At 40.4% G+C, this 27,054-nt stretch overlaps 14 protein-coding genes and 1 non-coding gene across 15 annotated transcripts; 11 read left to right on the top strand and 4 right to left on the bottom strand.

Annotated features, from left to right (window-relative positions):
- Positions 1 to 37: 37 nt before the first annotated feature.
- ZYRO0F17336g (uncharacterized protein) lies at positions 38 to 2,830 on the top strand (the record flags this gene model as incomplete). The annotated part of the gene is made up of 1 exon (XM_002497910.1): positions 38 to 2,830. One exon carries the CDS (start codon positions 38 to 40, stop codon positions 2,828 to 2,830), a length of 2,793 nt encoding a protein of 930 aa, XP_002497955.1.
- Positions 2,831 to 3,118: 288 nt separating this feature from the next.
- Positions 3,119 to 3,706, bottom strand: ZYRO0F17314g (YbhB/YbcL family Raf kinase inhibitor-like protein; the record flags this gene model as incomplete). Its single annotated transcript, XM_002497909.1, has 1 exon — positions 3,119 to 3,706. One exon carries the CDS (start codon positions 3,704 to 3,706, stop codon positions 3,119 to 3,121), a length of 588 nt encoding a protein of 195 aa, XP_002497954.1.
- A 397-nt stretch (positions 3,707 to 4,103) lies between these two features.
- On the top strand, positions 4,104 to 4,176 carry ZYRO0F17292r. Its single transcript has one exon. It is a non-coding gene; the product is annotated as a tRNA-Ala (tRNA).
- Positions 4,177 to 4,441: 265 nt separating this feature from the next.
- Positions 4,442 to 5,311, top strand: LPP1 (phosphatidate phosphatase LPP1; the record flags this gene model as incomplete). The annotated part of the gene is made up of 1 exon (XM_002497908.1): positions 4,442 to 5,311. One exon carries the CDS (start codon positions 4,442 to 4,444, stop codon positions 5,309 to 5,311), a length of 870 nt encoding a protein of 289 aa, XP_002497953.1.
- Positions 5,312 to 5,861: 550 nt separating this feature from the next.
- On the top strand, positions 5,862 to 7,010 carry SAM1 (methionine adenosyltransferase SAM1; the record flags this gene model as incomplete). The annotated part of the gene is made up of 1 exon (XM_002497907.1): positions 5,862 to 7,010. The coding sequence occupies one exon, from the start codon at positions 5,862 to 5,864 to the stop codon at positions 7,008 to 7,010; it is 1,149 nt and encodes a 382-aa protein (XP_002497952.1).
- A 189-nt stretch (positions 7,011 to 7,199) lies between these two features.
- On the bottom strand, positions 7,200 to 8,099 carry VTA1 (Vta1p; the record flags this gene model as incomplete). The annotated part of the gene is made up of 1 exon (XM_002497906.1): positions 7,200 to 8,099. One exon carries the CDS (start codon positions 8,097 to 8,099, stop codon positions 7,200 to 7,202), a length of 900 nt encoding a protein of 299 aa, XP_002497951.1.
- A 232-nt stretch (positions 8,100 to 8,331) lies between these two features.
- On the top strand, positions 8,332 to 10,701 carry SWI6 (transcriptional regulator SWI6; the record flags this gene model as incomplete). The annotated part of the gene is made up of 1 exon (XM_002497905.1): positions 8,332 to 10,701. The coding sequence occupies one exon, from the start codon at positions 8,332 to 8,334 to the stop codon at positions 10,699 to 10,701; it is 2,370 nt and encodes a 789-aa protein (XP_002497950.1).
- Positions 10,702 to 10,839: 138 nt separating this feature from the next.
- ZYRO0F17182g (FHA domain-containing protein) lies at positions 10,840 to 12,414 on the bottom strand (the record flags this gene model as incomplete). The annotated part of the gene is made up of 1 exon (XM_002497904.1): positions 10,840 to 12,414. One exon carries the CDS (start codon positions 12,412 to 12,414, stop codon positions 10,840 to 10,842), a length of 1,575 nt encoding a protein of 524 aa, XP_002497949.1.
- Positions 12,415 to 13,045: 631 nt separating this feature from the next.
- ZYRO0F17160g (60S ribosomal protein eL37) lies at positions 13,046 to 13,315 on the top strand (the record flags this gene model as incomplete). Its single annotated transcript, XM_002497903.1, has 1 exon — positions 13,046 to 13,315. One exon carries the CDS (start codon positions 13,046 to 13,048, stop codon positions 13,313 to 13,315), a length of 270 nt encoding a protein of 89 aa, XP_002497948.1.
- A 158-nt stretch (positions 13,316 to 13,473) lies between these two features.
- On the bottom strand, positions 13,474 to 15,579 carry LCD1 (Lcd1p; the record flags this gene model as incomplete). Its single annotated transcript, XM_002497902.1, has 1 exon — positions 13,474 to 15,579. The coding sequence occupies one exon, from the start codon at positions 15,577 to 15,579 to the stop codon at positions 13,474 to 13,476; it is 2,106 nt and encodes a 701-aa protein (XP_002497947.1).
- A 591-nt stretch (positions 15,580 to 16,170) lies between these two features.
- On the top strand, positions 16,171 to 16,929 carry EMG1 (18S rRNA pseudouridine methyltransferase; the record flags this gene model as incomplete). The annotated part of the gene is made up of 1 exon (XM_002497901.1): positions 16,171 to 16,929. One exon carries the CDS (start codon positions 16,171 to 16,173, stop codon positions 16,927 to 16,929), a length of 759 nt encoding a protein of 252 aa, XP_002497946.1.
- Positions 16,930 to 17,200: 271 nt separating this feature from the next.
- Positions 17,201 to 19,138, top strand: PRM1 (pheromone-regulated protein PRM1; the record flags this gene model as incomplete). Its single annotated transcript, XM_002497900.1, has 1 exon — positions 17,201 to 19,138. One exon carries the CDS (start codon positions 17,201 to 17,203, stop codon positions 19,136 to 19,138), a length of 1,938 nt encoding a protein of 645 aa, XP_002497945.1.
- A 565-nt stretch (positions 19,139 to 19,703) lies between these two features.
- On the top strand, positions 19,704 to 22,589 carry SKG3 (Skg3p; the record flags this gene model as incomplete). Its single annotated transcript, XM_002497899.1, has 1 exon — positions 19,704 to 22,589. One exon carries the CDS (start codon positions 19,704 to 19,706, stop codon positions 22,587 to 22,589), a length of 2,886 nt encoding a protein of 961 aa, XP_002497944.1.
- A 320-nt stretch (positions 22,590 to 22,909) lies between these two features.
- Positions 22,910 to 25,054, top strand: MDL1 (ATP-binding cassette permease MDL1; the record flags this gene model as incomplete). The annotated part of the gene is made up of 1 exon (XM_002497898.1): positions 22,910 to 25,054. One exon carries the CDS (start codon positions 22,910 to 22,912, stop codon positions 25,052 to 25,054), a length of 2,145 nt encoding a protein of 714 aa, XP_002497943.1.
- A 414-nt stretch (positions 25,055 to 25,468) lies between these two features.
- Positions 25,469 to 26,917, top strand: MET2 (homoserine O-acetyltransferase; the record flags this gene model as incomplete). The annotated part of the gene is made up of 1 exon (XM_002497897.1): positions 25,469 to 26,917. One exon carries the CDS (start codon positions 25,469 to 25,471, stop codon positions 26,915 to 26,917), a length of 1,449 nt encoding a protein of 482 aa, XP_002497942.1.
- Positions 26,918 to 27,054: the final 137 nt, after the last annotated feature.

The raw sequence follows: 27,054 nt of genomic DNA, 5'->3' as shown, positions 1-27,054 counted from the left end.
AGACGCTTACGCAAACGCTTACAGCAATTTGTTCACCATGACTACGGAGTTGCCCTCTATCAACAGTACAACTAGTATATCTGATAATGCTGATTTAAGGAATTATTACGAAAATTTACTGTTCAAAAACAGTAGCGGTAGATCACTTGCCGACTTACCCAGAGGACAGGAATTCAGCCAGCAATCACAGCAGGATTCCCCACGTTCACGCAATCAACAACGGATTCTGCAACATCATCAACAACAACAAAATCCACAACCTCAGCAACAACAACAAAGAAGTCAAAATCAACATAATCCGGAAAACACAGTGGACTTTATCAATGGATTTCACGCTAGTAACGGTTCACCTTTCCACAGCTTCCGGCAGGCACCCTCAATGACACCATCAAATTCAGAGCCGGTTCTGAATTCACCTACCGCTGATCCACTATCACAACAACAACAACAACAACAGCAGCAGTTGTATCAACAAGCGGCAGCTCAACAGCAAGCTGGCACTAGTGCTACTACTGCTAGTAACCCAACTGCTGCAGCTGCAGCTGCAGCTGCCGCTCAACAACAATCAGGTAGGCATTCGATGTTTTATACTCCCCAGGATCCATTGGGGTCCATGGGTGGATTCACTTTAGATTTTGATAGAAACAACAACCGTAATTCCAGCGTCAGTAACGACGCCAGTGCTACTTACGCGGGTTATACTAAGCAAAGTGTGAGTCCAGGTTCCATGGTTTCCTCCTTGAACGCCGATCCCTTCTTTGACTTGCCCCCAATCTTTCAACAACATCGTGAGCCATTGGAGGAAAGAAAGCAACAGTATCTGGGAGCAAGAAGATCTTCTTACATCTCTGATACGTTGATTCATGGTAATTTGGCATCCTTCATGGGTGCAAACGCTCCACCTCCACCACCAACGACGGCAACAACTGCTAGTATGGCCGCACCACCAACTGCTACTATGTTTCCTACTGCATTGGATCCAACAGAAGCAGCTTATCCGTTGGGACCTTTTGCCGCCCCTGCTAATCCACCTTCTATGCCAACAACCGCAGGCCCCATGGGTGCACCTTTGAGTGATGTACCAGATGCTGCTTCCCAAGTTCGTTCTTTGACCACTGCGCCAGCTGCCATGTACGGCGGGTTTTTGCAACCGCAAATGCTTCAACAGTTACCACCCCGTCGTAATACTCAACCTGTTAACTCTTTGGCCACACCCCCAATTTCTGCTCCTTTCAAAACGTCTGCTGCTCCTCTAGGAGCTCGTAACAGATATTTGAACTTTTCCAAGTCCAACCAACAACAGCAACCCCAACAACAAAATCCTCAGCAGCAGTTACATCAAAATCAACACCAGCCACGCAGACAATCTCAACAGCACGGACAACAGGTATCGCCGCATCAACAAGATATGCCTATTCCACCAACTGCAGCCGTTGCCGCTGCTGCTATGAATGGTAATGCTGCGGGACAAGTGCCTTTGGATAACGGTTTGGTTCTAGTGAATGGGCAAAGGATTGCATCCTCACCTGATTTGCAAGCTCTTTATGCTGATTGTGGATCCAAATACTTCTCTGGTGGACAAGTTTATGATTTTGCAGATTATATTAAGTCGATGCTAAATCCTGCGGCGGGTGATCAGGACGATTTAAAGAAACAGTCAATCTTTAAATTTTTGGCATTCCTTAAGAGTTGTAATTTGAACTATAATCCTCAATCCGATGCATTTGTTTCGGGTGAAAAACAATCGCACATGGGCGCTTCTAGTAGAAAAGGTAGTGGAAACGGTAATGATCCAACAGCCATTGGTAATCAAGATAGAAGACCAAGTACGGCATCTACTTACCTACACTACAAACCATTGGTTCTGGTTTCTTTGAAAAATGGGAAATTGGAGTTGCTATCAACTCCACAAAATACTAATATTCTAATGCAAAGAGGCGATCTCGTAATCATCGATGGTGACAGGGGTAAGGATCTAGCACTGGTTGTAGAGCCCGTGGTCGATTTGGATTTGGCGTTATTTGTTAACTTTTTAAAGAAAAAGATTCATTTTGATTCCTTGATTACAAGTCGTTCTCAGCACCATCCAAATAATAGATTTGTCCATTCATTAATCCAATCGACCAAGGGTCAAAGTGAAGAACTGAATTCAAAGCTTTACGACGTGATAGAGTTGACTCAATTGATCGTACCCTCCAAGCAGGTGTTAAGATTTGCAACTCCTTGGGAGATCACGACAAATTTGCACAACAAGTTCCAGGACGAATTGAAAGCTTTGCACATTGCTCAATTGAAATTGAAGTCTCTCAACAGTGGGTTTAGCCACCACCATCATGGTCATGGACACGGCCATGCTCATGGTAATGAACATATTATCACCACCACCACCGCCGCCAACAATAATGAGAATGGTAGCCCTAACGCTAATAATGGTAATGGGAATTCCGTAGGGAGACCTCAATTGAATATCAAGATTTTGAATGCAGAATTCCAATTCGATCGCAAAAAATTAACCTTCTATTACTTCTGTGAAGAGCGTAACGATTTTAGAGAGTTGATCAAGGAGTTGTTTAAATTTTACAAGACACGTATCTGGCTCTGTGCAATTCCAAATAATTTGGGTATTGATCAAAAGTATTACAATTCTCAACGCAAAGAATTAAAGATGTATCAGGAGATGATGCAGCATTATGCAGTGGATGATTTGACCGATGCCAATGCTCAGCAGGGTGCTGGTTTTATTGTAGCCCCTGCACTCAACAAGATTGAGTTGGATAATTTCCAAATCGGTGTTTACAAGGAGCTCGTCAACGAACTTTTTGGCAACTGAGCACGACTCCAACCGAAATAAAATGATAATGTTTTTCGTTTTTTTGTTTTTTATTTTTTTACTATTGTGATAAAGATAGACTGATTTGATTGATGATGGGTTACCTTTACATTTACGGGGAATGAGATGTAGTTTTATTTTGTTTAATCTTAGCTTTTGATAAAGTATTTATAGTGCAAATAGATATAGAGATGCAGACGGACAAAAACAGTTCAGTTGTTAATTGGATCAAGCCAGCTTTAACCGTAAAGAATCGCTTACACCGTCCTAATTTATTCAATTATAAATCTAACTGCTTTCAGCGAAGAAGAAGTTAGCTGCTATTGGTTGCAATTTGTTTTCAGTTGCCCATTTCTCAACACCAGTAGCAGGAGAACCGTAGCCCCAGTTTGGTCTACCCTTAATTGGAGTCAACTCAGATGCGGTTACACCCCCTGGTTGTTTGTACAACAAGAAAACGTATCTGTGAGGACCAGTACCAGCTGGTGGGCCAGGACCCACATAGGGTTGTAAAACCTTACCCCCTTCTAGGATACCACCTTCAGTCTCAGAAACCTTGATGTCAGACTCCACATAGTGGCAAAATTCTGACCATTTCTTATCGGTACGAGAAGGTGCATCTGGATCGGTAATGACCAGAGTCAGGAGGTCAGAAGCCTTCAAAGCAGCCTCCTCAGGGGCGAAGTGAACAGTTGGTCTTGACTGAGTACCCTTGATGGTCAATTGATTACCCATAGCGACAGGTTCCTCCTTTGAATATTCAGCAGAAAGAACACCCAATGGTTTAACGAAATTTGGGTTAATCACATCTGGGATGATGTCGTTCTTGGTCAAAGCTTCGATAGTAGCCTTTGAGGCATCAAATGAGTGCAACATGGTCAATTGATTGTCTTACAGTTTTCTTAAGCTGAACTAACGATCGTTTCTTGAAACAGTTTCGTTAGGCTCTTATATATGGGACTTGACATCCCTACAAGGGTTGTACACTGTAATCATGACCATGTGATCTGGAATTCTAAAGAAAGTTCTTTATTACTTCAAAGTTGCGATGAGCCCTATCGAATATTGTAGGGGATAAATGATGTACGACGTATCTGTAGCAAAGATCTTCAAACAAGGAGAAGAGAAAGGAGTTACTTTGAGAAGGGATTAAATAAGTACTCTATGCCTTCGTTGACGTGTGAAGATCTGAGATAGAAGTGCAGTTCGAAAGCTTTTGGGGGTTTGTGTGGTGGGATGGTTATTACAGGAAATGAAAGATACATAACAAGAAGGGCATGTGGCGTAGTTGGTAGCGCGCCCCCTTAGCATGGGGGAGGTCTTCGGTTCGAATCCGGACTTGTCCATTTGTTTTCATTTTTTTGTTTCACATAAGTAAGTGAGAGAAAGAATGTCATGGATCGCACGTCCGTACTCTAACCGCCGACCGGCAGATGTAGACCAGAAGGTTTCGAATCGTGATAAGTGCCGTGCTCAATTACCGCTGTAGGTTTCTCATAGTGAACGGTCTTTTTTTTCCCGTTTGTTATGGGTTCTAAACTTCACCAAAGCAGTTGACGTGAAAAACCAAGTTAGATAAAAGTCTAACAATGGAGTAACTCCAAACTAAGGATGTTGTTTCGGGAGCTCAAGAGACGGGTGAATATGATGACCATGAGAATTGAGTACGATCAATGGTCTAAGTATCTACGGCAGTACTCTTTGCACTATTTGATCATAATCTTGAGTGGATTGTTAGGTGCGTATGCAGAGTTAGTACTGGTACCAAGAACGGGTTCACTAAGATTTCAAAAGGAAGATTCCTCTATCGATAAAAGTTACGTGGAGGATGAGCTGGTATCAACATCAGAATGTGTTGCCATGAGCGCCGTCTTAGCATCACTAGTTATAACAGGATACTGCGTAGCAGGTAGAAGATATTTGAATAAAATTGGCGCGGCTCCGTGGACAACCGGTAGACCTGAGGGGATTTCTAAGGAATGGCATCTTCTGCATCTCAGTATCGTTTGCCAAATGTTGGCGTTGAGTGTTACGGTCGCATTTACCTGTGCATTAAAACTAATCATCGGCAATACAAGACCTGATTTTCTTGCAAGATGTCAATTGAAAAATAGCGTTGCTGATTCACAAGGCTTTCTGCCATTTTACACAATTGAAAATTGTCAGCAGAAAGATTTATCGATTCTCTACGAAGGTTTGAAATCCACACCAAGTGGTCATTCATCGGTAGTTTCCTGTGGCCTTGGATTTCTATACTTGTGGCAATGTCACTTTGTCAAGGGTTCAAACAAAAAGCATGCATGGTGTCCAATTTTAGCTCTACTTGTAATGGTATCAAGAATAGTGGATCACAAACATCATTGGTATGACTTGATATTTGGCGGTGCCTTAGGATATACCGTTGTATTATTTGCATGGAGAAGTGTCTTTGATAACGGTGCACCAGCGATGCTATTACCCGCACCGGTAACATGCCCATAAGATGAGATCACTTTGTACGCAGGCAGTAGCACGCGTCATCCAGAAAATCCACTTCGCGTACCCAAACATTCGTCTGAAACGAGCTATCCGAGATATCACGCAAAGCCACAACTGTGGACTCTGAGTCACTGTGGCTTCAAATATCACATGCAGTGAAGAGGAAGAAGAAAAAAAAAAAAAAAAAAAAAAAAGAAAATTTCCACATGGTCGATGAACGATGGAAAGATGCTCTTACGAGCAGAGGGTTCAGTTTTCGAAGATCATAGGTCAATTGGCTTAGCTCTGCACGAATTGTTGACTAAATTTGATCAGCTCCTTTCTCTGGCTGTAAGTATATATATACATACATGTAAGGAGCGTATCTGCTTCTGACTTGTTCACCACTTATATCTTTCTTAAACGCTGTTCTTGTTGAACATACCTCATCTCTTCTCGAAGGTATTGTTGTATATAAGAAACGTGAAAAACTTATAAAAATTTTTCATTCGATTATCTTACAACTAATACTTCCACATCACAAACCAAGAGCAGTTATAACATTCATTCCATAATGGCTGGTACTTTTCTATTTACTTCAGAATCTGTTGGTGAAGGTCATCCTGATAAGATTTGTGATCAAGTCAGTGATGCAATCTTAGATGCTTGTTTGACCGAGGATCCTCTTTCCAAGGTCGCTTGTGAAACCGCTGCCAAGACTGGTATGATCATGGTTTTCGGTGAAATTACTACCAGAGCTAGATTGGATTACCAAAAGATCATCAGAGACACCGTTAAGAACATCGGATACGATTCTTCTGAGAAGGGTTTCGATTACAAGACATGTAACGTTCTAGTTGCCATTGAACAACAATCTCAAGATATCGCACAAGGTCTACACTACGAAAAGGCCATCGAAGATTTGGGTGCAGGTGACCAAGGTATTATGTTTGGTTATGCTACTGATGAAACTCCAGAAGGTCTACCATTGACCATTCTATTGGCTCACAAATTAAACATTGCCATGGCCGATGCTAGAAGAGATGGTTCTCTAGCCTGGATTAGACCTGACACTAAGAGTCAAGTTACTGTGGAATACGAGGATGACAAGGGTAGATGGATCCCTAAGAGAATTGACACTGTTGTCATTTCTGCTCAACACGCTGAAGAAATCTCTACTGAAGATTTGAGATCCCAATTAGAGTCTGAAATTGTTCGTAAGGTTATTCCTGCTGAATTATTGGACTCCAAGACCAAGCTATTCATTCAACCATCTGGTAGATTCGTTATTGGTGGTCCACAAGGTGACGCTGGTCTAACCGGTAGAAAGATTATCGTTGATGCTTACGGTGGTGCCTCTGCTGTTGGTGGTGGTGCCTTCTCTGGTAAGGACTACTCCAAGGTGGACCGTTCTGCCGCTTACGCAGCAAGATGGGTCGCCAAGTCCCTTTTGGCTGCTGGTCTTGTGAAGAGAGTCCAAGTTCAATTTTCTTACGCTATCGGTATTGCTGAACCATTGTCCCTACATGTGGACACTTACGGTACAGCAACCAAGTCTGATCAAGAGATTATTGAAATCATCAAGAAGAATTTCGATCTAAGACCAGGTGTTTTGGTTAGAGAATTAGATTTGGCAAGACCAATCTACTTACCAACTGCTTCTTACGGTCATTTCACTAACCAAGAATATCCATGGGAAAAACCAAAGAAGTTGAACTTCTAAATAAATTGATGCACAACATTGGTTTGCTCAACTCAAATCATGTACATTAGCAATTCACTTGTTCATAAGGGGGGGAATAAAAAGAGATAGATCCCGTTTGGAAACAAGTTGTAGGCATTATTATTACAGATATATTTACATATAACATGTTAACGGACATCGTTCCTTCAACGGAATTATTTTTTTGCTTTACTGTTCCTCTAGTTGTTGTAGTAGCGAAAGTGCAGACGTTAGTTCCTGTCTAGCAGTACTGACGTCTTCGTAATCAAGCGCGCTTATAACGTACTTGGCCTTTTTCTGAATCTGCCCAAATAAGGAGGATCTGTCCATCATTGTTTTAAAATCGGGAGCGGGACGAGAAGGCGTGAGCGGAATGCTCTCCTTGTGCGATGGTTCTGTGGCCTTTTCAGGCTCTGGCATATTTGGCTCTGGTATCTTTGGCTCTGGTGCCGGCGCTGGCGCTGGATTTGGCTCTGGCTCTGAGTCTTCTACTGTGGGTCCCTCTGAACCTCGTTCCTCGGATTCATCAATAAATGCGGGTGGACTATTCTCCTCTTTGGACTCTGTATTCAGCTTTTCCAACATTTCATCCAATTCCTTGTCATCCACCTGAGGCACTGGTGGTTTCTCCCTTGCGATTTTCCTCAAGTATATTTTACAATATTTTATCCTATCTTTCAATTCATTTTGCATCCCCCACACTTTGCTCATACACTGAAACAAATCCAAGCAGCACCACAGTCCCCTCCGTAGACTAGCATCCCAGTTTCCGTCTTTTAACTGCTTCAATTTCTCGTTGTATAATGACATAGTAAAATTCAATACGTACGTCTTGGCCTTATCTTGGTCGTGTAAAATTGTAAAAGCACCCTGGTCTTCGTCCTTAGAAGTGTCTACAGCGGTCTTGTACTCTTCTACCTGGTTTAATAGCTTCGTAGCCAACTGTGTTTGCTCTTCAGATCTCTGATCCCTTGATTCATCCAGTATTAATTCGACAGCATATAGCCTAAGGTAGTACCCGATAGCAGCCAGGCCACTTACGTCCATATCACCAGCAGTGGCAACTAATCTACCGACAGTCGAAGACATCTTGAGAACTTGAATCACTTCTTTTTCATCCTATTCCATTAGATGGAAACCTTTCAATTTTTTCTGGGTATTAAACTTCAACATCAATTGGACGCGATGTTGAAATATTTTTGAAACTTTTATTGCAAAAGTTCGTGTATTCTACAACAAACTGAGGATACAAAGGATTCTTAATAGACGCCCTGGTTATCTTGAATTCATTGGCAGACATTCTCTTTCTTTGCTACAAGAAATGTCTGTTGTTGAAGTAACCAAATTAATTGGTGAAGAGGGACATCAAGTGCCCCTGACGCTGAAGAGAAGCAATGAGACTGGATATTTTCTGTTGAAACCGTTTTTACCACTGCTGCAACAATTATTATCAGGTGAAGGTGACGCTACAATTGATGACGTCGGTAGTACAGAGATTGACGCTCAGCAAGAGGATCGTATTTTGTCAAAATATGGAATTTTAGTTGATACTGATGATAGCAATGAAAAATGGATTACCGGTGAAAAGGCATTCGAATTGATGCAATTATTAAACATTTTACACCTATTCAGAGAGAATTTTGAGAAGCAAGCTGATGGTGATGAAAACTACCATCAACAACAGCAACAGCAACAGCAACAACAGCTACAACAGGAATCCCCTCACGATCAAGACCATGCAGGGTCGGGAACAGCTGTAAATAATCGAGAACTGGAAGGGTTGAAGAATGAGTCTGGTGATAGCGGTGCCTCTAGCCATAGTAGTGGTAAAGATGAGGACGTTTCTGGTAGCAATAGCCACAAAAGGCCTAATAATGAATTAGGTATAAATGTTGAAGCTCAGAGGGAGTTAGGATCACCTTTGAAAAGGCTGAGATTAGATAGGAATTCACCTCCAGATGAGACGATGGCGTCATTTGCAACAACCACAGACGTCAAGCCTGCTGAAGTCTCCAATACAAGATCTATCGTTACGTACAATCACGATCTGAATCCCTCACTCGTTAGCGTTCCGCTTAGCATCAAAAGGTCACAGTCACCACCGATTGTGCCTGACAACAACCAAAGGATGAAATTAGAGGCTTTTCTACAGAGGTTGCTATTTCCTGAGGTTCAAGATTTATCTTCGGCTGCACACGATACCCATCACCAAATGACGTTTGAAACTCTTTTACATGAGGTTGATATGACTTTCCCCGATGTCTCATTGAATCTAAATGTTCCTGTTGATGAACATGGTAATACTCCACTACACTGGTTAGCTTCGATTGCAAACCTAGATGTCGTTAAGCAATTGGTCAAAAATGGTTCCAACAGATTTTTGGGTGACAATATCGGTGAATCTGCCCTTGTAAAGGCAGTTAAATCTGTAAACAATTACGATTCAGGAACTTTTGAAGAGCTGTTAGACTATCTCTACCCATGTTTGATTTTGGAAGACAGTATGAATAGAACAATTTTACATCACATCGTGATAACTTCAGGTATGACAGGTTGTTCTTCAGCTGCAAAATACTACTTGGATATTTTAATGGGGTGGATCGTTAAGAAGCAATCAAGATCAATTGAAGGTTCGGGATCAGATCCTATCCTCGATACTTTGGATTTAAAATGGGTCATTTCTCACATGCTTAACGCACCTGATTCCAACGGTGATACTTGTCTCAACATCGCTTCGAGGCTGGGTAATGTTGCCCTTGTAGATGCTCTATTGGACTACGGTGCAGATCCTTACGTTGCTAATAAATCAGGATTACGTCCAGTGGATTTTGGTGCTGGAACATCAAAGTTGCTTTCTAATGGAATTTCCACCGCTGGTCTTAACCACCTGGCTGATCCTGCATCTACCACTGCTGGGGATACTAAAGTCCCAGATACCATGTCATTAATCGAAGAGATGCAAGCTTTATTGGGGACAGTGTCAAAAGATTACGACTCCGAAGTCAAGGAACATCAAGAAAAACTGGATAGACTTCACAAGGATTTGAATTCTCACCGTGAAATGTTAGCGGCATGTCGTGATAGGTTGGCTCACGCCAAACAGTTGCAAGATGAACACGCCCTATTAAAGGAACAACTGGCCAATATTAAAAAGGAAATACAAGAAGAAGAAGAAAGTTTTCGCCTAGAAAGTAAACAATTAGGTATATCGCCCGATGATGATTCAGGAGCAGATTGGGATTCAAGTGAATTTGATGCTGACGAACCGTTTAGGGTTGATTTCATTTATGACATTTTAGAGAACAAATTGGTTAATGAATATGGCGGTAATATCGATAAGTTACTTGCAACTGAATCTGTAGACAAGATTTTGAAGCATGTACGATCCACTTGTTCGCAGAACGGTGAGGATAAATTGGAAACAATGTTACCGCCATCGTTCTTACTAAAAGCAAGAATCAATGCTTACAAGAGAAATGGAGATCGTTTGAATTCAACGATAGACGTCATCAAACAAAAGCAGAGTGATTTGGAGAGTAAATTTAGAAGAGTTCTTTGTCTGTGTCTGAAGGTGGACGAGGATAAAGTTGACGGTATGTTAGATGGGTTGTTACAGGCTATTTCATCCGAGGACCCTCAAGATGTGGACACTGAAGAGATGCAAGATTTTTTGAAAAAGCATGCGGTATAACGCTATTACTGTAATCTATTGTTGGTTTTTTTTGTTTTTTTATTCATGAGTGTGGTATAATACACTTCAAAAATAAAAAAATTACATATAAATAAGGAAATTATGTGTACAATTAACGATATAAAGACATTATTTGAATTATTTAGATGGTTTTTTCCAGAAGTACTGTTTGTGAACTTTTCTGCAGGATCTGAGACCGGATCTGCCACCTTTAAATGCAAAAACGAGATTCCTCCTTTCAAGGTCACTATCATTTTCTACATCGTAGAAGTATTCTTCATCTAATGGCTTACCAGCTGCATCTTTACCTTGGCGATGTATGACTCCTATGCAATGTTCTTTGGCGAGTAATGCGCGTAATTCTTCCCTGGATAATGTGCTGATTGTAGAATTCACATCCTGTAATTGATAAAGCGGAGTTTGCAAGACACTAGCGAAAGCCAAATTGTTAGCAAGTACATGTTGCAATGCCAAACAATTGATACCACGTTGCTCTAGAGATTCTATAAGGGCTTCAGGTGTGGAGGGTGCAGGTGATGATTTCTGCTGCTTACGTTTATGTTGTTGAGAATCATCACTCTTCTTGTTATGTTTGGGCTTCGATTTAGGTGGTTCAGGTTCTTTACCAAAAGCGGTTTCCCTATCACGACGGAGTGGAGGTGCTTGATTAGTTCGGTTCGCTAGTGGGGTTTCTTGTACTTGCCGCTGAGTATCTAGATGTAGATCTAACTTCTTAGGTTTTGTTGGTGTCAATGGAGTCTCTAATTCAGGAATATGTGAATTCGGCGTAGGATCTATTTTGTTTTGCACTAGAGGTGATTGTAGATTAGGTTGCGTAGCAGGTTTAGCTTTTTCAATACGTGGTGTAGCTGGTGAATGCTGTACGCTTGCAAATTTTGTAGAAGTACTTTCCATTCTATGGAAATCATCACTTTTGGTCATGACTGCAACCATTTCATCTTCGGTTTCCGTAACATTGTCTTCATCGTCATTATGTTCTAAGGGATCAAATGGTTTCATTGACAAAACTGCTTCAGCCTGTCTAAAATCTAATATGGTTCCTTTGACAAATGGCATAGTCACTGTCTCGCCTTTAAGCAGAACAAATGAAGTTAGCAAATGGTCGCTAACCAATTCTTTATCATGCTGATGTTCTGTACTTTCCTTATCATCCAATTCTTTAGCGCGCAGCTCAAATACACTCTTTTCAGCGTCAAGTTTAACCAATTGACACTCCAATTGACTTGGTAGCGTCACTATGCAGCCATTGGATCCGTTACATTCCAGTTTAACTTGATTTTTATGAGCCATATAGGATATAAATGCATGCTGCCTTGAAATACTCTTCTTACTGGGTAACACGATGTCGCACACGCTATGCTTACGACCAACCGCTAGACGAGAGGGATCCAGTGCATCGAGTTCAATGGCTATTGGTTTAGATTTTGGTTTTGCCTGTGCCTTGTGTAAATGCTTCGTTGATTCTTGTCGTTCCGGAGAAGATCCGTGAGTAATTGCAGCTCTTATAGGGGAAGAAGACCTTCCAATACTAGAAGAAGGATCTGGAGTTGGATACCATCCACCACGTTGTTGTAATTCAGCAGAGTGACCTTTCCAGTCCTTAGAAATAAAACCATTATCTTCGTATTCAAACGGGTCTGACTCAAAGGCGCCAGAAGCCACTGGAGAACTTGGAGGGAAGGGACCTGCCATTTAAACTTATTCTATACTGTTTCTTCTATATCACACTAGAAGCCTATGACTTTTGAAAACTAGAGTACAACGAAATGTATGAGAATGAGAGAGTTAGAGAGTGAGTAAAATAGAAGTAAGAGAAAGCAAGCACAAGTTAAGACTAATTTTTTTTTTTGAAAATGGAGAATATAGGCATACTGTTTTTATCAACCGCTACACGTCTACCAGTCTCCTGGTCTATCCTAAAATCACGAATAGTATACTGCTGCTGTTACTTCATCTGTTGAACTTTTGCCCTTATCCAATGCGATGAGGTCCGTGAAACGCGTAAGTCGTAAAAATACGCGTAAAGCATATTTCAATTTTTACGCGTATCGCGTTTAAAATGACTGTCCTAAAGCATCCGTACATCTTAATATATACATCAGTACATCCAGGATAATTTTTTCAGAAACTTACAATGACAGTCAACTAAAATCTTTAGCAAAGGGAAGCGACGCAAAGGCTCTCGCAAGTTTGTCAAACTCTGAGTGGGAAGGTTGGGGCCCATCATCGTTCGCTAAGGTGAAAGGTTATACCAATTGATAACTGGAGGGTTCATTCAACAACGAAGGGTCGAAGGTCCTAAAACAGAAACGAACCAGTCAAGATGGGTAAGGGTACTCCTTCGTTCGGTAAGCGTCATAACAAATCCCACACTTTGTGTAGCAGATGTGGTCGTCGTTCTCTGCACATTCAAAAGAAGACTTGTGCTTCCTGTGGCTACCCTGCTGCTAAGACTAGATCTTTCAACTGGGGTGCTAAGGCTAAGAGAAGAAAGACTACCGGTACTGGTAGAATGCAATACTTGAAGCACATCTCCAGAAGATTCAAGAACGGTTTCCAAACTGGTTCTCCTAAGGCTTCTGTTTCTGCTTAGATAACTGGAAGGATTGGAAAAACATAATATGTATATGTAATAAATTGAAGCATAACATTTTTATTAACATCATTTGAGTTTTCATACTTTTGGTATCTACGCTTTTTTTTTTGTATAGTCTATCATCTTTTTACCTAATTGAACGTTTTTTTAGTTGTTTAGACGCCCATGGCGAGATATAAAGAGTCGATATCATCGACAGAGGTGAGGGCTTCCAGCTTTGATTCTAAAATGCTACGAGCCATCTCCTGATACATGTCATCATAACGTACTTGCATCGTCTTGGCGGTACTATCATTTAGTTCTGTTTTTAGTTCTCTTTCCACGTAGGCCGGCATGTCTTCAAGGGCGTCATCGAAGCAAGTTACTTGATCTTTTAAGCTTAATTCTTGGAAGTAATTGACAAGACGTCCGCTGTCCCTTAAATCCATTGAATCTTCTTTATGGTCTCTGGGTTCGATGATTCTCCATAGCGCCATTACCAATTCACTTTCCACTTCTTTGACCTGCTCTGATTTCAAAAAAGATTGATGACGAGTCCATAATGTGTACATTAATGTAAGTAAGCGTTCAATAGTACGAGAATGATAATCGAGATTCGTCGAGTCCTGCCCGACACATCTGTCAATCATCAATTCTTGTTCACAAGAAATGAGTTTAGTTAGTTGAATTAACATTTCACCATCACCAATGCTTGGGTAAACAATTAATAAATTATCAAAGATGTTTAAGATATCCATTTTTAGTCTTAGCAGCCACCGTTCAAGTTCTAAATTTATTTGAGGATCGTTGACTGTGTCTATGAGATCTTCTTTGGAAATAATCCGCGGCATGCCTTGTAATTTATCTCTACGGATCATCTTTGGAATGAGTTTACCCACTTGATTGGTACCTATATTTCTCTTGAGACTGAAGCAATCGTGGAACACAGAGAAATGTAAATTATTAGTATCATTCGGTGCAAACATATCGTAATTTTTAATGGGTTTGGATAGAATGATGTAGAGTCTCGCTATACAATCTCTCCACCATTCTGCACTTATTAGGTTACTTTGCAAATTGATACCCGATAAAATGTTAAGTATTTCAATCGTATTGAAGATGACATTGATAACCGGCTTATATGATATGGTCAATGCTAATTTGTAAACCTGTTCCAATAATTTTAACGTCGATTTATCTAAAACCTTTTCGTACATCTCTGATGATTGATACCGTAGGTTCCCTAGAGTCGCTTCTAAAACATCAAAAGAATAAAGTATCACTAAATTATCAATCATTTCGTATTGGAAAATTTGTGGTTCCACATGAATCTCTAGAAGTGAATCGTGTAAGGGCTGTTTCAAAACGTGTTGATAAGCTCTGATCAAATCACAAGTGAATAGTAATAGATCTCTAAGCGCTAAAGTGTGAACTGCACTTGGTCGAAAGACAACCGATTGATACATCAAAGTCACCAGGAATGGTACCGCTATTTTTGATTCCATTTTATGGGAAGTAATTTCTTTGATGAGCGCGGCTAAATGTTCTAATAATGTATCGATAAACTTATCGAGTGTCATATCTTTTTTCCATCGCAGAATTAATTTCATTAATGGTTGCCCCAGTGAATCGCCCTTTGGTATAATCAAATTTTTAAATCGAAATTCATGAATGTAATCTAGTCTCAACCTGTTGAGGATTTCTACAGTAGTGATATCGGAGCCTACGGCCTTGTGAGTCACTAAAAAATCGTAAAATGATGCCGTTTCATCAAATGGAATCCTATTCAGATTTAATTGAACGTAATTTTTCCTTGATTCCGATAGTTCTATTTTCCGCTTTTTAATCGTAGCTTGGTCATCCGCCTTAGAAGGTGTCGATATCATCTGCGAAGTTTTAGCACTTGATGAAGATTTCCGTACTTCCATTGCCAGAAATTTCTTTTCATCTTCCACATTTTGCAGTTCCAATTTCAATTGATCTATTTGCCGGGAATGCAAGATCTCCAATTCTTTTTTTAAATGTTCTTGTTGCAGCCTTTCACGATCTCTTTCTTTGTTCAAAAGTGCAATCTTGTCCCTAAGCATACTGGCTTCGCCGTGAGCTTTACTCAATTGATCTACTGTATTTTGATCCATTTGAGACGGTTGCTGCGTGGGGCCACCCACCGTCTCAACTTGTGATTCCTCTAGCTGTGTCCCACTTTTTGGGGGTTTAGTGCTCAACTGTAAAATTAAATCATCATCTTCATCTGAAGAGAAACCGTCTAATCCATCTGACATCTTTTTTTTTCTTAGGGTCTGGGGCCTCTTTGCAGAGTGTCTTAAAGTTTCGATCTACCTAATCTAATGTCAATCTTATCGCTAAAGGAAAGAAAGAAACTTGATAAAAGTTGATAAAAATTGCTTAAAAGCACTGCTCTCTGGTCAATTCGAACTCTGTCACTAGTTGATTCGATTTCTCTTTTATCCTTGAAGTTTTAACGTCTTGTAGATCTAAGAGCGTTTTGGATTTTTCATGTTCGTGGAGAGCCTCAATGACACATCTTCCGGTCCAATAATACAAAAGTCAGATTTTAAGTACTATCAAGAGCTTAGCATACCGTATTTCTAGTGTTATGAGTCACACAAATTACTAGTAAAGACACAATGAAGCTTATTATCCTTGCTTGTTAGCCGCCCACAACTACTCATATAATCGCACATGGTAACGTACCATGTGATATAAGTCATCGCTACCACGGGAAAACTTTTCAATTATCATGTTTAAGCGATGAGTACAGAGTTGAAATATTAAACATATGGTTCATAAAGTTTGATCCCTGCATTCAAGCTAATTTTTATTTCTGGTTGTACATTACTCGGTGATTGAATATGGTCGAGGATTCGAAAGTGAGGGATGCCAAGAAGACAGGAGGTGAAGGTGCATTGCCAGCATCATTGGTACCAAGGGCACCACCTATTTTAACATCAAAAGATAAAAACACACAAAGAATGATCGTAGTTCTGTCTATGGCATCATTAGAGACTCATAAGATATCCACCTCTGGTCCAGGTGGTGATAAATATGTGCTATTGAACTGTGATGATCATCAAGGTCTTTTGAAAAAAATGGGTAGAGATATTAGTGAAGCCAGACCTGATATTACACATCAATGTCTATTGACTTTGTTAGATTCTCCAATTAACAAGGCAGGGAAATTACAAGTTTACATTCAAACGGGCCGCAACGTTTTGGTCGAAGTGAATCCAACTGTGAGAATTCCAAGAACTTTTAAGAGATTTTCAGGATTAATGGTACAACTACTCCACAAATTGTCAATTAGATCTGTTAATTCTGAAGAAAAATTACTCAAGGTGATCAAAAACCCAATTACTGATCATTTACCAACTAAATGTCGTAAAATTACGTTATCATTCGATGCGCCAGTGACTCGTGTACAGGACTACATTGAAAAACTGGATGATGATGAAAGCATATGTGTATTCGTAGGTGCTATGGCAAGAGGTAAAGATAATTTTGCAGATGAATACGTGGATGAAAAAATCGGTGTTTCCAATTATCCACTATCAGCTTCAGTAGCATGTTCAAAATTCTGCCATGGTGCAGAGGACGCCTGGAATATCCTATAGAAATTCATGTAATATACAGAAAATATTATAAAAATAAACCGAAGAGAACTTTCATTCTATTCTATTCTAAGCTATTGTTTTGAAAGTGCGTAAATCACTGAATCGAGGTTTCATGTAAGTTTGAAAATGATGTACTTCTCAACATAGACAGTTCACATATTGGCAAGGTGTAAGGATAAAGTGTTCGAAAGTATATAAAATGATACAGGAGTGTGGTGGTCATAACCACCCCGGCTTCTTTTCAATTCTTACATACCCATGATAATCTGCAATGGTAGTCTTTACTAGCTATTTGCAGCTCCGCGACAGGCTGTCGCAAGTATGGTTGAATAAATACACACTGGTACTTTTCCTTGCGATGGTTAAGCTAATTTTCTTCTCAAAATCCATTGAGAACTCCATTAAACAATCTGAGAACTATATTTTGTCACATTGTAATGTCATTGATTCCATATATGCTGAAACTGTAGGTAGTACACCTCATTACATGGCTGTCATGGGTAATTTTCTAATAAGAGAAGCAATGATTCAGTCAGTTAGGGCTTCTCTCATGACTTTAACACTGCTGGTATACGCAAGTGAAGGATTACTAAATTTCGTGATTGATCTTTACTTAGGAACTTATGCATGTCTTATCATAAGCGCCGTTGACGGTTCAGTGGATGTAGCTACCAATGCGACAGAAAAACTACTTGGTGCTGTTAACCATTCCATATCAGCAGTTGCTAATGATATCGATGACGGTCTCGATGATATCTCAAAGGTGGTTAATAAGTTAGTCTCTGCCGCGCATAAAGTGGAAGACCTTTTCAAAGGCGATAAGGATAACGACGCATCAGATCACATACATAAAATCAATCTAACGGTGGATTCGTTGAGAAATTTACACATACCATCCTCTATCAATAATAAGCTCCAAGAATTATCCGACAAGACGCCTGATTTCGCCCAAGCTAAGAATCTCTCCAAGCGTTTAGTAAGTGTACCGTTTGAAGAAGTTATTAAAGAGATAAAAAAGATAAATGCTACTAGAGTGATTGGGAATTCAAGTTTGCTTTACATACCACCCAAAAACAGCAGTAACAGTTCGCAAGGAGGGATTTGCAAGGCTAGCGAACCCGATATTAGGAAATTCTACGATGGTATAAGCCATGCCCTGACAGTTACCACAGTTATTTGCACGGTACTGCTTGTGATAGGAGCCCTCTGCGCTACAATCCCCGTGGCGTACAGCGAATTCAAACTTTGGGGACGCCTGCTTGAAATGAGAACCCAATACACCGAGAAGCAAGAGCCTTATGCTATTTCTGATGACGATTCCACTTCGCATATATTCAGAACCCGTGAAGAAGGGTCTCATTACGATCTAATAGCTAGTTATCATCAATGTTTCCACCACTGGAACTTCAGAATTTCAAATGCACTAGTATCACTGGTGGAAAGGTTTAGTCCACAGCATAACGATGACAATGGTACGAAAACCCTTCAGAGAGCAAGAATAAGGTGGGCAGTTGCATATGTTACATCAGAAAGAGCACTATGTGTGCTTGGTATTGGTCTACTGGGATTGGCGGTAACGATTTTACAACTAATTCTTGTAGCGGTATTACAAAAATCATTAAAGGACGTTAGTGACTCATCCAAAGACCTTAAGGATACCCAAATGGGGAAGATATTAGAGCAGGATATGGCTCAATGGACTCACAGTGCGAATTTATACATCAACAACACTCAAAATAACGTTAATGAACACGTATTCGGCTGGGTTGACAAAACAACTGTAGCTGTTAATCATACCGTGAATGAAGTAATAAATGAAATTGATCACACACTGGTTGGTGCTTTCAACGGTACATTGCTCCAAAAACCAATGAAGGCAGTCGTAGGATGTGTTATTGAAAACAAGCTCTACGCTATAGAAAAAGCCATGACATGGATCCATGACAAAGCTCGACTGGACCTGCCAGATATCAATCTCTCGCAGATCAAAGATGCAATGGAAAATTCAAAGAGTCCGTCAAGTCCCTCCATATTACCCAAGATCACACACGAAATCCATGCCACCATAAAACTGATCCTAGACGGATTCCACAAGACAGCAATTTACCAATTGCTGGTAGCACTATCACTGCTAGGGATCTGGTTTCTGCAGATACCAATAGCACTGATAATTGCATTCTATAGAACAACAAGAATAAGCAAGTACTAGTACCAATAGTAACTCTGATTTTTATTTAAATTGTTGCGTACCACACCAATGTAAGAATACGTTGGACTGCCTTTGTAAATATGTACACAGTTGCCTTTTGCCTTACCAAGATTACCGATTCTTCCATGGCATATAATTAAAAAAAGATGCACCAGTGAAAAAAGTCAAGAGAATAAAACACATACAAATTTCTATATACACGTATCGTTTTGCACTTAAATGCAAAGTTTCTATAGCGGTTTTTCCAAACGACCGTAATACAATTAGCCGCCCATGTTTTCCATATTCTTATTATTCTATTATTTCATTTTTCCTGTTTCCATATTTACTGACATTTTGGCGGCTTGGTAGCTTTTTAATTTTTTTTCTTCGCCTTTGACGCCTCATAAAAGAGTGAAGAAAATACAAACAATCGGATCAAAGAAGAAACAAACAACATTAAAGTTTGATCTTTGAAAAAAGGAAGGAATTAAATTATCGAGGTTCTTTAGTGCTTGGTCGTAAGTAGAAAATCTGGAGGTCAAGATTAAATTGAATTGAGTTTTGTTTACCGCTCTTCTGAACCATGAGAATTTTTTCAGGGTCCAAGACCCCAGAGTTTCCTACGCCTCCTAAGATCTTTGCACAGGACGATGCATCATCTGTTGGATCAGGTAGTCCCAGGAGTCGTCGTAGCAGTTTTGTACAGGCGTTCTCCTCCCCTAGAATTTTTTCCAACTCTAGTTCACCAGGAATACCACCATCATTGCCACAAGAGAGTTCCAATACGGATAATATACCACTTGAATTGGTACCTATCGTCACTCTTCTGTCTGCTCATGCCCACAGGAGGTACTGTGAAGGTGTTTTCCTGATATTAGAAGATTTGAAGAGCGACGGTAATCCGGGATCTCGTAAATGGAAGGAGGTCTACGGTATGTTAGTGGGTACACAACTTGCTCTTTGGGATGCCAAAGAGTTAGCAGCTTGTAATACTAAAGAATCCAAATATAAGTTGAAGCAAGTTACATCGAAACCTGGCTACGTCAATTTTGCAGATGCTGCAGTTAAATCACTAGATGGTACCGAGGCTGTTGTCACTGAAAGTAACAAGAAACTAAATAATACTTTAGTGGTTTCTACGACACTAAAGAACCGGTACTTTCTGCAGTTCAATGATGAGGATGCATTATCTGGTTGGAATGCAGCCATTCAATTGAGTCTTTTCGAATGTACTTCTTTACAAGAAGCTTATACCGGGGCATTTTTATCAAGTAGAGGTGCACAGTTGGGTGATATTAAAACGTTGTTGGATTCGAAATTTGACTACGAAGATTGGGTTAGTGTTAGATTTGGTGCAGGGATGCCCTGGAAAAGGTGCTTTGCCACTATAACTCAACCCAATAGTAGAAAGAAAAGCGCACTGGGACAAATCAGTTTCTTCGAAAATGATAAAAAGACGAAGAAAAATCAAGCAATTGCCACTGTGGTTACTTCTGAGAGACTATATGCAGTATACCCATCTTCACCACAACTCATTGATAGTTCTACCATTATAAAATTAGAAGGAAGTTTGAAATTTGAGAAGAAAGATATGCCACAAGAGGCAAGCGTTTTCATTATGCCTGAAAAGCATCATGCAGTTCCTGGTTATGATACCACCATTCGTTTTCTAATTCCCGCTATGAACGCCTTCAAATTATACGGTAGACCCAAAAAATTAATTGCCAATAAGGACGATCCCAAGTCTTTACTATTTGGTCTCCCCACTTTGCCACATGTACATTATCTGAAAGTGGAAGAGTTACTACCACTATCCCGTTCGCCAGCTAGCGCCTCATGGAGTTCTCACGATTGGACTGATAATATTAAAGAAATTCTAACTAATAAGATGAGTAGCGGCTATTCAGGTTGCGGTACTAGTGCTGGTGTTATGGGAGCAATATCCTCACCTGCGATTAGTTCTACACCTGTACTTGGGGGCTCTTCACCATCACTGTTACCTGAAGTGAAACCTGAAAGAGTAGAGAAAACCAATAAGGCGACGCTATCGCCGGATCATAAATTAACTTTACCCAATTCTGGTTCAATAAGTGACGACAAGATGTTAAATGCTAAACCAGAAGTGATGAGCTCAAGATCTAACAATCTACTACAAGTTGGAGACAACAAGAAAAGTGAGATCGAATCAACAGCTGCTACTAGTATCTATAGCGAAGATGATAGCTCCAAATCAAAATCTCCAGGTAAGAAATTCGGTAGAATGGTCGAAAGCTACGATACTTCACCTCTTAAAGACCCAGTTGCAAATCAGGAAAACGACACCGGTGATAACAAATTGCATCCAACAAGAAATCCTACCATTCAATCACACAAAGAATTGGACCACCTCTATCATAAATATTCATTGCCACCATTTGGTAAAAATGCTGGACCTGATACCTCCCCTCAAGTTGGTGAGCACTTGTTCGATAATCCTTATAGGCATCATGGTGATGACGGCAGTGGCATGAGAGAAGTCACAGCTAACATTATAAATGAAGAAACGGAGACTGAAGGATTGAGTCCAGAGGAATATGATAGTACCAATGAAGAGGAAGACGCTTTCCAAGAATTCAATGATTTGGCCAAAAGGATCAACGAGTTAAACATTGGAGCAGCACCAGGTCCCGAGAGAAGAGTACCACAGGAGAAAGTTTCACCGTGGGATAAAGAGCCACCCAGTGCAGATGCTACTCGTGGAGATGAAGACAATGTTTTTGATCCTGATTTTATGGAGCAAAATGAAATGTTGGAAATGGATAGTAAACATACAGGGAATGAAAGTCTTTCAGATGCTTCTTCCGAAGATCCTTTCAACGGTGTAAATGCCAGAGGATTAGGACTTGAAACAGTTCCACCTTCAGGTCACAATCAAAATGTGAGCAAATTACCACAACAGAAACCGGATCCTGTCGAAGATATGAATGCAAAGAACATAAATAACAATTTGCCTCCCGCAGGTGCTGCTAACCCATACGGGCATGAACCAAGGACTACACCCCTATCAAATATGCCCTATGGCCAGAGACAACCTCCACTAACTAATTATCCCCCTCAACCCATGATGAAGCAGGTTGGCGGCTTCCCTTCTTACAACTACCCTCCACAACAAAGTCACCACAGAAAATACCCCAACCCTAATCACCACCGTCCTCATGTATACGGACCTCCACGGCCATATCCAATGAATGGAGTACCCAATAGAAACTATGTGAATGGGTTCCCTCCTCAACAGAGGATGCATCCAGGAGTAATGGGCCCCAACCAACAAATGTATCCTTATGGTGGAAGAGCTGGTCCTTATCCGCCACCAGGACAACACAAACCACCAGGACAACCAAAACCACCACCAACCAAAGCAAAAAATGCAATGGATAATGGGTTCTCTAGATTCATGCCTTCAGCTACAGTGAATCCATATTCCAAGTAATATAATCAAGTTGAAGGCTTATAAAAAAGTAACAATTTAAAAAAGAACAAAAAAATCGAGAATAAAGATAAAGACAAAGATCAGGACAAAGATCATTAGGACATTCTGAAATCCCAAAATTCAAAGAAGATTTCAGTTCACATCTTCTTTTATAGTATATTTTATAATTATATGGATCGTTGTAGCTATAATTGATACTTTTTCATTCACGTGGCAGTGCCCGCTGAAATGTTGGAAGATCGATTTTTCAAACCAATGTCAACAACTCATGATGATGAATTACACCCTTTGTGAATCGTTAGAGATTCAAAGCATTCCAGATGATTGCCTGTCTGAGGAAGTCTCTTGTTCTACAGAGGCAATTGCACTTTGGTTTGGGCCGCCAACTCCCTACAAGCACAATATGTCCCCAATCCTTCAACAGACTAAGAAAATTGGCGATACGAACTCCAATGCCTTCCAAGCCATTGGGGTCATTAATGCAAGCTAGGTGGAACAGTTCAAATGCTAAGCAACCCAACACTACTAATACTGATAAAACTGGTCAAATAGCTGAACTTTCATCAAATGAGAAGAATTCCTCAGGATTTCGAGATATTACGCGGTTACTAGGATTAGCAAGACCAGAAGTATGGTATATTATGGGTGCATTATGTCTGATTGTTATATCTAGTACTGTCAGCATGTTACTTCCGTCAGTTATTGGTAAACTTTTGGATCTTGCCAAAAGTTCTAGTCCATCTGAGAATGAGAAACAGGAAAGCGGCGATGGTGATGATAAGGATAAAGATAAAGAAGAGGGAACTATCTACGGGTTTACACCAAAGCAATTCTGTGTCATCATGGGTGGTATCTTTGTGGCTGGAGCATTTGCTAATTGTGGGCGTATTATAATTTTAAAAGTTACTGGTGAGAGATTAGTAGCCAGATTGAGAACGCGCACCATGAAAGCTGCATTGGATCAAGATTCGGCATTCTTAGATAGGAATCGTGTCGGGGATTTGATCTCAAGATTATCATCCGATTCTTCTATTGTGGCCAAGTCTCTAACTCAAAATGTATCAGATGGTACTCGTGCCGTTATTCAGGGTTTTGTAGGATTTGGTATGATGACTTACATCTCTTGGCAATTGACCTGTGTTATGGGTCTCATGCTACCGCCAATTGGTGCTATGGCCATTATCTATGGTAAAAAGATAAGAAATCTGTCAAAGCAATTACAAACATCTGTCGGTGGATTGACTAAAGTGGCCGAAGAACAGCTGGGAGCCACCAAGACAATTCAATCTTACGTCGGTGAGAAAAAGGAAATTCGTCGCTATGCAAAAGAAGTGCGTCAAGTGTTTGACATTGGATTGAAAGAGGCTCTTACTTCTGGTATGTTCTTTGGTTCCACAGGATTTGTGGGTAACATATCATTATTGGCCCTTCTGATGTCCGGTGCAAGTATGATCCAAAGTGGGCTGATTACAGTCGGTGATTTATCCAGTTTTATGATGTATGCTGTTTATACCGGTGGTTCCATGTTTGGTCTCTCTAACTTCTATTCAGAACTGATGAAAGGTGCAGGTGCAGCGGCCAGGGTATTTGAATTAAATGATCGTAAGCCTGCGATTGCACCAACATTAGGTAAAGGACCTACTTCCATTCGTAATCTGCCAATTTCCTTTAAGGATGTATCATTTACTTATCCTACTCGTCTCAACAAAAAGATCTTTAATCATTTGAACCTAACTATTCAACCTGGTGAACACATCTGTATTGCGGGTCCCTCCGGTAGCGGTAAATCCACTATTGCATCGCTATTGGTAAGGTACTATGATGTGGATCAAGGTGGAATCTCCATTGGCGATACGGATCTTCGCACTTTCAACTTGAGGAAATACAGACGTTTAATTGGCGTTGTACATCAGGAACCAGTCTTGTTCAACGGTACCATTCTAGAAAATATCTTATACGCGGTTCCCCCAAGTGTAGCCCAAGATGAAAGGCGTGTTAGTGCAGCTATCGGTAAGGCAAACTGTTCCAAATTCTTATCAAATTTCCCTGATGGACTAGAAACTTTAGTAGGGCCCAGAGGTGCTCAACTTTCCGGTGGTCAAAAGCAGAGAGTTGCTCTTGCTAGGGCGTTCTTACTAGATCCTGCCCTATTAGTGTTAGATGAAGCTACTAGTGCCCTTGATTCTCAAAGTGAAGAGATAGTAGCACGTACCTTACAAGAACGTGTAAGGCGTGGACTCACAACGATTTCTATTGCACACAGAATCTCCACCATTGCGCATAGTACAAGAGTCGTTGTACTTGGTAGAGACGGGTTTGTGGTAGAATCAGGACCTTTCCAAGAACTCATTGACAGGCCTAACAGTGAATTAAACTACCTACTTTCTCTGCAACAGGATGAAAGAGAGGAGATTAAAGAAAATCCAAGCGAGCCAAGAGAAATTCAACCAAATACTAGAAATTGAATTGAATCATTACGATCCTTTGGGCGGCTAAAAGTACACACTTAACACGTGACTAAAGAATCACGTGCGAAGAATACTGTGGCTTTTATTCCCCCGCGATAATTTATGTCTCAAACGCCACAGTGTGATAAACCTTTCACGTGACACGACTATTTTCCTATTTTACCTCGATTTTTAACTTCTTCAAGCAAAGGCATCCTCAAGTTAAGCGAGCCACGTATGTGTGGCCCTGATAATATAAAAGCTTGGACCCATCAAGAAGTCGTTTAGAAACCGATCATCAAGATCTACTGCTTATAACTAAAATCAAGGATAGGAGGTCATTGGAACCATCTACAAGTTTCCAATTTTGTATCCCTTACAAGAGTCAATTTAAAGAAGAAAGGGCTTAGTCAGATCAACATTAGAGCTATTATGTCAGGAACGATTCCATCAAAGACTCTGCGTGAAGTGGATGTCGAAGAGTTAACACCAACGAATCCATATGTGAAGTTAGTGAGAGACCAGAGAATTGTAGAAATCCCAGAATTAACTTTAGAATCAGGAGTATCTATCCGTAATTTTCCAATCGCTTACAAGAGCTGGGGTAACCTTAATGCCGAAGGTGATAACTGTATGGTGATATGCCATGCTCTAACTGGATCTTCAGATGTTTCTGATTGGTGGGGTCCGCTTTTGGGAGATAATATGGCATTTGATCCTTCGAGATTCTTAGTCATTTGCCTGAACTCTATGGGTTCTCCATATGGTTCATTCTCACCATTGTCCATTAATTCAGAGACTGGTAAACCATATGGTCCCGAATTTCCGCTCTGTACAGTTCGTGATGATGTAAAGGCACACAGAATGGTTCTGGAATCGTTAGGTGTGAAATCCGTTGCATGTGTTGTTGGTGGATCCATGGGGGGTATGACAGCGTTGGAGTGGGCTGCAATGTATGGTGATGATTATGTGAAAAATGTGATTGCACTAGCGACATCTGCAAGACATTCTGCATGGTGTATTTCATGGTCAGAAGCTCAAAGACAGTCGATCTATTCGGATCCCAAATATAGAGGTGGCTACTATCCATTAGATGATCCTCCAATCGCCGGATTAAGTGCAGCCCGTATGTCTGCTCTACTCACTTACCGCTCTAGAAACAGTTTTGAAAAGAAATTTTCTAGAAGGGTACCTTCATTAGCACAATCAAAGAAGGCAGTCACACCGACTTTGCGTAAACCAGCCACTGTCAGCGAACAGTCTTTACAAATTCATAACGATGGTCATACACCATCTAGTGATGTGAGTCAAAAACGTTCAAGCATCTCTTCCTCTAACTCCACAGATTCAATACGTTCTTTGTCATCAACAACATCATTAAGTTCTGCTACAGGTGAAGTGAAAGAAGTGAAGCCAGCACAGACATACTTTTCGGCACAGAGCTACCTGAGATATCAGGGTAGTAAATTTATCGGCAGATTTGACGCTAACTGTTACATTGCCATCACTCGTAAGTTAGATACTCACGATTTGGCCAGAGATAGAGAAGAATTCGAAGAAGATATAGATCTAGTATTACAATCCATTGAAACCCCTGCATTAGTTATTGGTATTAATTCTGATGGATTATTCACCTATTCAGAACAAGAAGTTCTAGCTGAAAACATGCCTCATGCACATCTAGAAAAGATTGAATCTCCAGAGGGTCACGATGCATTTCTATTAGAATTTAAATTGATCAATGAACTAATGACGAGGTTTTTGAAAGAAGAAGCAGGCAAATTTATGGAAGCTCCACCTCGTCCTTGGAAAAGTCATACTTCAATTGAAACTCCAACAGAATCAGTCTTCGGTGAAGCTGAAGAAGTTACTAATTGGTGATGGTCATAGACAGTTTACTCACGAACTAATAATAAGTAAGTGTCTTTTTTAGACTTGTAATAGTACGTGCATATTATACTCGTGAATGTCAAAACATATAATTCGTAAAAATAATTAATCGTAATAATAAGATTGAT

The sequence above is a fragment of the Zygosaccharomyces rouxii genome (assembly GCF_000026365.1).
Source record: "Zygosaccharomyces rouxii strain CBS732 chromosome F complete sequence".
Lineage (NCBI taxonomy): Eukaryota > Fungi > Ascomycota > Saccharomycetes > Saccharomycetales > Saccharomycetaceae > Zygosaccharomyces > Zygosaccharomyces rouxii.
Note: the sequence above shows the minus strand (reverse complement) of the source record. Positions and strands in the feature narration are given on the sequence as shown.